Source organism: Mastigoproctus giganteus, chromosome 8, assembly GCF_048544385.1.
Source record: "Mastigoproctus giganteus isolate SK-2022 chromosome 8, ASM4854438v1, whole genome shotgun sequence".
Lineage (NCBI taxonomy): Eukaryota > Metazoa > Arthropoda > Arachnida > Uropygi > Thelyphonidae > Mastigoproctus > Mastigoproctus giganteus.
In genome coordinates, this window is record NC_143582.1 from 198,631,159 (window position 1) to 198,641,067 (window position 9,909).

Below are 9,909 nucleotides of genomic sequence, written 5' to 3' on the forward strand. Positions count from 1 at the left end.
GTCCTGAGCTGATATCATCATTCTTCTCTTTCTTGGTGATTCCTTTCTACTTCTCTCACTCTATCAGGGTAACTCGGGAATTTTTTTTTTTTTTTTTTTTTTGGCTGGTGCAGCATAAGCGTCAGGCTTCCTTATACCATATGGCTGATAATAATAATAATAATAATAATAATCTCAGGAGAGGGTATCATAGTTTTCTCTCCCGGAAACTGGAGTTTTTCATTCAGCAAACAACATATTGAAACAGAACACACGAAATGTAGACATACACTGGTGTTCAAAGTGCATTACCCCTTAAAGTTGTAATTGTCGTCAGAATAACGTAAATATATTGCAATACTTCTTACAGATTGCATCAGATAAGATGACACGCATAGGTGATGACGTAATATTGCATCAGCTGTTACTTTCAGCTATATAAGCACGCTCTGCAAGAATTGCAGTCACTCCTTGCTTGTGTCAGGATGGCGAGTTACGTGCAGTTCACGCCACGAAGAAAGAGTGCTATTGTTGCTTTACGTGAGGAAGGATGTTCTTCCCGTCATGTTGCTTATCTAAGAGTGTCTTGTAATCAGTCAACAGTGAGTAGATTTCTTTCCGAACTCAAGAATACTGGTTCTGCTGATAGGAAAAAAGGAACCGGACGCAAATGAGTCTCTACGCCAAAACAGGACCGCGTTTTGATGCGCTTATGCCTTAAAAACCGTAAAACGTCTTCGTCTGAGCTGAAAAGAGAATGGGAAGAACATACAGGAGGGGTAGCAAGTGCAGTAACAGTCAGAAGGTGCCTCTTCAAAAATGGACTTGTAGCCCATCATCCTAAGAAGCGACTCGCAGAAAAAATGAAAAAGATCCGATTAATTTGGTGTAAGGAGCATGTCAAATGGACCCCGAGCAGTGGAAGTCAGTTATTTTCTTGGAGGAGAAATTCAACCTCATGGCTCTGATGGGAGACAAACAATTCGCAGTAGACGTGGTGAAGAATACCATCCAGACTGTATGGTGTCTACAGTGAAATTCTCTACCAGTCAAATGATATGGGGGTGCATTTCATATCACAGAGTAGGTCACCTGTAGTTTATAAAAGTTCCGTAAATGCCAATGGATACCTGGCTATACTGGAAGGCAAATTACTGCCAACCATTAGAGACCATTTCAACCTGGCCAGGAAAAAGCCCGGACCTGAATCCTATAGAGAACTGTTGGCATTGTCTGGAATCTGCAGTTGTCAAAAAGAAACCGAAGACCATTCGTGAACTTCAGGAAGCCACAATTCGTGTTTGGAACCACGAACAATCAGTTGATTATCTTCAGAAATTGATCTTGTCAATGCCTCGACGGTCTGCTGCTGTCATCATGGCCAGAGCCGTTTAAACTAAATATTAGTTTGCACCTGGTGAACGTTTCATTTTGTTTTCCATTTAAAATGATATCCTGAAGCAAATTGAGAGCTTCTGATAACATTTCAGCCACAATTGTCGCGTTTACCAACTGTTGTATAAAGATTGCAAATGCTCATTTTTGGAATATTTTGAGAGCACCTGCCTAATATTACCTAGCTTTGCCTTAATTATTAATAAATATCTTTTTTTTATATTTGTGATGCTAGTCATTAATTTAACATATTATTTGCTGAAACATCGATGAAGCAAAACCTCATCGATGTTTCAGCAAAAACATCGATTGACCTGGAAGTCGTTATGCAAATCGAAGCAACCTCAGGTGAACTACGGCAAGTGCGCTGGACACAGTATAAAAAACAATTGATACCGAGCCCCGTTAATCAGTGTTACTCTTGTTCTTCAGATGGGAAAGGCAGTGGACTTAATGGAGTTTGACAAATGCTAAATTTTAATGGCCAGACGACTTGGTCAGAGCATATCCGAAACGATACAGCTGGTGGGATGCTGATGATCAGCCGTGCTTAGTATCTACCAAAAGTGGTCCGAGGAGGGAAAAACCCACGAACCGTCGGCGAGGTGTTGGATAACCATGGCTCATCGATGCTTGAGGTGACAATAGGCTCTCCCGGATGGTACGTGTGCAACAGATGGGCAACTGTGGTGCAACTAGCTGGTAATTGGATTGCTGGTGATGGACGTAATGTGTCACAACACACAGTACATCAAACCCTGCTGAAAATGGGGCTGCACCGAGTACCCATGCTAACTACGGTTCACTGGCAACAGCATCTACATTTCCATTTTTTCCATTTATTTACACACACAATTTTATGTACATTCTCATGATATAAACAATTTATATACAAGATTATATACAGTTTTACAGACATTATATATATATCCATTCTATATAATGGTAATCAAGGTACTGTGTGTTCTTATATCGGGGTGGCTCCTAGGCGTTAGCCCATCTCCACCTTTGTACTCTGTTATGGTGCAGAAACTCTGCATAATGGGGCTGAAAAGCGTCAGTGTATGTGTGCAATATTAATGTGTGTTGTTTTGTTTTGTTTGTGTCAGGCTATTATGCCACCAGGGTGCAGCCAATGTATGGGCAGCTGCTGCCTGGTGCCCATCCCTAGCACCGAGCCTGGGTCAACAGTCATCCTGTACCGGTGTAATTACCACCCAAAATCTCGCACCCGCCAGGGGTAGTGCAATACTGGCGAGTACTTACAATCCCGCTCCCAGGTTGCCCTTACCTGAGAGCCAGCAAAAAAAAAAAAAAAATAGTTATATACATTTATGGTCTGAGTATCTCGATCGAACACTTCTATTCTTAGGAGATATGCAATTTTGGTCCCAAGTCACCAGGACCAACCACTTCAAGGCTAGGAGGATGTTCTAGCAAAACAATTGTAACAATTATATTAACATATATACATGATTTCCTAGTCTTAGTCTTTTTCACCATAGTTCAATTATTCTCAGTACATTTTCTTATTTTCAAATGAAGTCACAAGTTAAACTGTCCAGTTTAACTGTCCAGTTTCTCAATTCAAGAAAGAAGTCAGTCCCAGAAGTCTTCTCCGTTCTGTGCCAGCATAAGTCTTAAAACTCTTCTTCAGGTGGTTCTCTTCTAGTTGCTGAAGGCTTCTAATTATTCTCTTTTTCCCGAGAATCCTAACGTGTATGATTTGGAATTCCAATGACACTCCATAGGTAAGAAAACGGAGTATTTTCACTTACAAAAGTTCTCGTTGTGAAAAACACGTTTCATTATGTTCATGTAGTTTTCAAGTGTATGTATGCGGTAGTTCATATTTACAGGGTGTCTCAAAAATATTGGTACAAACGTTTAGGGGAGGTAGGTAACGTCTAAAGGAATGTGAATCGCATAGGAACCCATAACCGGAAATGTCATGGGAAAGTAGCAGCAGAGGCACAAGAAGCAGAAATGACACAAGATAGTAGTGGCAAACATTTATTTGACATATTAACAATGGAGTACGAGATGTATGCATTTCATGATGTTACAACAGATGCTCGAAGGTTCCACTATGAGACGCGATGCATGCATGACACTGACGCAGCATGGATTGGCGGACATGGTCGAACACACCTGGAGTTTCTTTGACAGTAGCAGCAGCGCAGAGTCTCGCCACAAGATCCATTTCCATCTCCACAGGCGATTCATACACGATAGATTTGAGGCACCTCCACAGAAAGAAATCAAGGCTCGATAAATCAGGTGAGCGTGGGGGCCAGGCAACGGGTCCACCACAGCCAATCCATCGACGCCTGTTCAAATGGTCACGAAAACACCTTCCATGATGGGCAGGCGCCCCGTCATGTTGAAACCAAATGTTGCGTCTCACATTTGCTGGAACATTGTCAGGTAACCCTAGTAGAACTTGTTCAAGAAAGATCCGATATTTAGCGGAGTTCATGCCGGATGGTAACAGGTATGGGCCGACTAAGCAGTCACCAACCATACCTGCCCACACATTTATTGCGACGTGATGTTGTGGGGGCGCACACCGTGTGGGTTGTTGTGAGCCCACACATGAGCATTGTGCTGATTGAATAAGCCTTCCCAAGTGAAATAAGCCTCATCCGTGAACAAAATATAGGCTGGAAAATTCAAGTCTAGAACTTTCTTGGAGAAAATGCTGCGCAAAAGCCACATGTGCAGGATGATCTTGGGGGAGCAGTAACTAAACCCTATGGAGATGAAAGGGGTATAAGGAATTGTCATGCTAGACATGCTGTAAACGGCAATGAGACACTCCTAAGGCAGAGGCAACGGCACGTGTGCTGGTAGTAGGATTATTCTGGACGGCATTGAACACATTCTTCCATGGCGGGAGTTCGCGTCGAACGTGGTCTGCCCGCACTACTCCTGTTACCTCTAAATGACCCATAATCGCACAAATTTTGATGCACACGCGCAAACAAATGGTGGTCTGGTATATGTCTGTCTGGGAAGCATTCTCCATAAATTCATTGAGCGGCTCGTCCATTGCCCTCAGCTAATCCATACTCTAGGTGCATGTCTGCCAGCTCACAGTTCGTATATCAATGCATGCTCATCGTGCGGCGACTACTGCTTGAATGAGTAAACCAGAAATTTTCCCTCTCACAAACTGATGAACAGCGCCATTTACCGACCTACGGTGACGTTTCCGGTTCCTATGCGATTCATATTCCTTTAGATGTTACCTACCTCCCCTAAATGTTTGTATCAATATTTTTGAGACACCCTGTATATGGTCACAGATCTAGATGTCACTTAGAAAATGGAGTGTTTTCACTTACAAAAGTTCTCGTTGTGAAAAACGTTTAAGTTCCTGTAGTTTTCAAGTGTATGTATGGGATAGTTCATATCTATATGATCACAGATCTAGATATCACTTAAGACCACACAAGGTATAACTGCATAAGTTTCCAAAGAAATTATGGTTGTAAACTATGTTTCCATCTAGTTCCTTAGTTTTTAATTTCAGGTATCACACCCCGGAACCAATCAACATTCCTTTGAGAATCCTGTTAACACCTGAGGGTCCCTGTATATCCTCCCATTAGAGTTCTATCGAAGCATCCAATCTGCAACTTCCAACCAGCTGAGAACCTAAACAAATAATCTTAGTATATGTTTCTTTAATAATTCATCTGTACATCCTACATCTAATTTCCTTGAGGGTGAAGGGATTTTATGTCTAGTCTTCTTTTGAAAAGTCACTGAAAATGTCTGTAAAGCATTAAAATTCCTACAGCTTTCGACCAAGGGACTTATGTTATCTTCTGTCAGATCTGATACACTGTTAAACAACTCTAAACGTGCCTGAAGATACTGTGGGCAGTCAAATAAAACATGAGACCAAGTTTCCACACCCCCACATGTGCAGTAAGGATCTGGTTCAAGTCCACGTTCATGTAACTTGGCTCTGAGGGAGCCATGTCCCGTTAATAAGTATGTTGTATTCATTGAAGGAGCAAACGAAGGATTTATTTCCTTGGCGGCAGTAAAGTCCACTTTGGTTATAAATTGCGTCGTAAATATTCCAAGTTCGCTGGCATTCCACCAATCCTGCCACACATGCTCCCACAATCTTTTCTTCTCTTGTTTGACCTCGTTCACTGGATCAGATGTTATTCCCATTAGTTCCAAAGCCAAACCTTTCCTAAGCCGACCTGTCATCCCCTTGAATACGATATACAGATCCAGGGGAATGGTTCCTGCTAAGACTTGTAATGCGTTGTTTGATAGTTCTAGGGTAACTTAAAACAGATAACATGGATCTTTGAAGAGAAATGTTTCATTTTCATTTTAACCGTTATGACTGTGATATCAAATGGTTGCAACAGAAAATGGGCAAGCTTCGAAACTGGACCTCGAGTGATTGGAAGGTCGTCTGGTGCGATAAATTACGATTCCTGTTGCACCATGTGGACGGCCGGGCACATGTGCATCATTTACTTGGGGAAGTGATGGCACCTGGATGCACCATGGGATGAAAACAAGATAGTGACGGCAGTGTCATGCTTTGGGCAATGTTCTGCTGGGATACCCTTGGTCCAGTCATCCATGTGCCAGGCACTCTGACGTCTACCACCTACCTAACCATCATTGCTGGGCAGGTACACCCTTTCATGGCAATGGTCTTTCCCTCTGGCAGTGACGTCTTGCAGCAGGATGAGCCATGCCACACCACCCGGATTGTTCAAGACTGGTTCGCAGAACATGAGGAAGACTTCCATATATTGCCTGGCCTCCAAATTCACAGACATTAATCCCATCGAGCATCTGTGGTTTGTGTTGGAATAGCAACTCTGATCTGCGGTGTCTCAACCACGCACCTTGCAGGAGTTAAGGGATCTGCTGGTTACGTATTTGTACCAGATACGACACATTTAAAAATCTTGTAGTTTCCATGCTTCGCTGGGTACGAGCTGTTTTGACACACGGAGGACCAACATCATATTAGGTAGGTGGTCATGTTTTGGCTCATTGGTGTATGACGCAAGTTGCAGATGAGCCCAAAACCCTAAATCAGCAACAGAACTTTCTGTTGCATTGCATAATTACCAATTCCTTTGCATTTGTCAGATGCCTTGATTTTGCTGCTTCTCAATTAATAACATAATCTGGGATTACCCTTGCCCAAATGTAGATTACATTTTACCAATATTTTACTTTACCTGCCAATTTTCTGACCAATTGAAAAGTTTAGATCTTTTTGAAGAAGCATACTTCAATTACTATTGTTTACAGCCCTCCCAAATTTTGATGCCAATCATCAATGTCAGAAGTAAAAAGAGATCTAGCATGAAACTGCACTCAAGGGCTTCACATCTCCAGAGCAATAATAATTTAAAACCACCTATCATTTAACCAACAATCTTTTATATGCTGTAGCACTCTCTCCCCTGGTCTAATTTATACAAAGATGCTCATGTGGGACACTATCAAACTTTGTATCATATTCTTAACCATGCAATATTCTCAATCTTGTGGAGGCTGTCTATGTAGAAACAAGTTTTAGCATTTTGTCCATGTGCTTTCAGAAGCATACGGACAAACCTACTTTTTTTTAAATCTCTAAAATTTATCAGTATAGTAAATACTTCAAAAGAAAGATTTTGTGGGTCATTAAGAACAACTAGCACATTTTGATAGTAAATAAAAGTTTTTATTGAAAATTGCAAAACAAACTTGCACATCTTGCTTTTACATGTGGGTTTTATCTTGAAAATATTGAATGCAATAAGTGTGCTCCTTCTAATGACAAACACTCTTTAAGCATGAGTAAAATTCTTCATAATTTTACACGTATTTTTTTCATTTATCTCAGCAATTTCTTCACAAATCTTGATCTTGTCAGAAACTTGAAGGGCAGACATATGGTTTTTACATCTCCAAAGTGAGAAATGAGCTGATCTGGAAAGATTTCACATAAAAGAATCATGCTTTCTCTTGACATGAGATGTTGCTCTGTCATCTGGTATGGGCTTGGAACACCCAGGGTCCTGAGCTGGATATCATCATTCTTCTCTTTCTTGGTGATTCCTTTCTACTTCTCTCTCTCTCTCAGGGTAACTCGGGAATTTTTTTTGGCTAATAATAATCTGTGCTGTAAATTTCTTCATTGTGCTGAACTCCAAATTCATGTTTGCATTAACCGAAATTGTTTTCAATTTCGTAAAAGGAGAAACCAGTAATCTTAAAATTGGAAAGCGCCATACTTTCTTTCAGCAAATGATGTGGTATTTCATTAACTTGAAGATTACCTGTAGCATCATGAATGATTTTTGTTGATTTTCTAATTAAATTGTTCCATCTGTTGTGAACAGTTTCATCTCGTGCTCAAATATTGCCAGCCTCTGACAAATGTTGCTTATAGGCATGAGATTGAATAGATTATCTCAGATTGTTTAACAGACATGTGAAGATGCTATGCATTTTCAGGAATATTTACACTATATGGAATTTTCATTGGCTTTCAGTTACAGTACTAGTGGTTTAAAAATTGGCCACTCAGTTTGTGTCACTATATACAAACACAATGTTGCCAAAGATCAGTTTTGTGATGATACTTACCACTGTATGCATGAAACATGATGTTGAATGCTCCCAATGCTATGTAATGAACTGATCTCTTAGCCTGTTGCATATGATAAAAGCAGCTTTTACTGCACATTGTGGAAAACACTAACAAAATGTGTCAGTTGTTTCTGATGGATCCTGTACATGATTCAGGTTTTATTATGTTCCAATTTAATTATAATCAAAAGCTTTTTTTCACACAGCCATGAAGTTAGCATTGCAGATTTCCAAAACCAAGAATCTTCGCCAGTTAGGAGCTGAGCTTCATCTCCCAACTTACAAATGGTGCTCAAAATACAGCAACAGCATGGATGATGACAGGTACTTGGAATGTTGGGTCAAAACAGCTGCCATCACTGCATATCACCCAATTGGTACTTGTAGCATGGGAACTGTTACAGATCCTTTAGCTGTGGTAGATCATCAATTTAGGTAAGTCATTGGTTCAAGCCAATAAATTTGTTCTAAATTTCATTATCTAAAAATTTTCCTTTCAGATTGCATTTCACTTGAAATAAAACTAGTTAAAAATAGTTACATTAATATATTTTTGAAATAATTAAGAGCCAATGGCTCTTCTCAATTATTTTATAACTTCTTTCTATCCAAATCACATTAATCAACAAAAATTTTGTTACTGGTAATAAAGGTCCAGCTGACCAACAAAAATACTTTAATTCAGTGGCAGATTAGCCTGGTGGCTAGGCAGTGATTGCCAGCAGAGTCAATAGCATTTGTAGTGTGTTTCTGCTGCGGAAAGGTGGGGAATTGAGAATTGTTGAGGCCAGCCACAGCTCATCAGTCCCTGATTTAACTAATGTGGTGTGTTAAAATTGGTTCAGGAAAATAATTCCAAATATAGTTTTCAGCATGACTAATATCAGGTTAAACATTTCATGTTAGAAAACTCACCAGTTATGTGCCACCTGAGCAGGAGCCCATATGCACTTTAATTTTTATACTTAATGTAATTTTGACTATGCCTTGAAATCTTCATATGAGGCTTTAACAAATTTAATAAACAGTAATAAAATTGGTAAAACGTTAAATAAAATAATGAGTGAGTTTATGAACAGGGTAAAAACAGGAGCATATGCCTTTTAGTCCCTTACCAGTGAACAGTGTAGCACTGTCCAACAGCTCTGGACTAAAAGGTTACCATCCCTAACTTAGTGATGGTAGGCCACTATTATTTAACTTATACTCGTGCTCTAATTTTTAAAAACTTTATCAACTGACAAAAAAACCTTAAAAGTAGCTTTGCTTAAAAATAACATATTAGAGTCCAAATTCTGAGAAAAAGTTTCCTTCCTAGATAGTTCAGATTGACAACTTGGACAAATTCAAAGGTCAGCTGGAGGTATCTATGGGAGGAGGGAATGATGCATAATTTATTTTTTGGATTGTGCAGAAAAATTCTAGGAGGTTCCTTGCAGCACGTGGCTAATATTAAGTGGACTCACTTTATTTTGGCATTTTGTATTGTGGTATATTACATAATAATGTCTCAATATGCGCACAGCATTAAGAAATTGATAATCTTGAAGGATTTACTTTTTAAGATCTCAAAAAAAAAAAAAAAAAAAAAATCTTTGTTTTAAAAGAAGAGTAATAATAAAGATTTGTATAATATGTGATAAACTATAAATATATTGGCATTAATTCATGTATATTTAAATATGCATATGTTTGTGTGTATAAATTTATATTTTTTTATTTTCTTTTAAATTTTATTTCAGAGTCAGAGAAATTAAAAATCTTAGGGTAGTGGATGGATCTGTCCTCCCATTAGAGCTTTCTGGAACGCCCAATGCTGCTATAGTAATGATTGCTGAGAAAGCAGCTGAAGCCATTCTGTCTTCCTTTTTCCATATATTCAAGACTAATAACAACACTTGA

The 9,909-nt window shown here is 39.4% G+C and overlaps 1 protein-coding gene across 1 annotated transcript in view; it reads left to right on the plus strand.

The window, feature by feature from the left end:
- Window positions 1-9,909, plus strand: part of LOC150082158 (neither inactivation nor afterpotential protein G-like) — a 74,214-nt gene extending 64,305 nt beyond the window's left edge. The window contains exons 10-11 of the mRNA XM_090380440.1: window positions 8,214-8,442; window positions 9,750-9,909. Of these exons, the coding sequence (XP_090236566.1) occupies window positions 8,214-8,442; window positions 9,750-9,909 (389 nt within the window). The remainder of the gene's footprint in view (window positions 1-8,213; window positions 8,443-9,749) is intronic.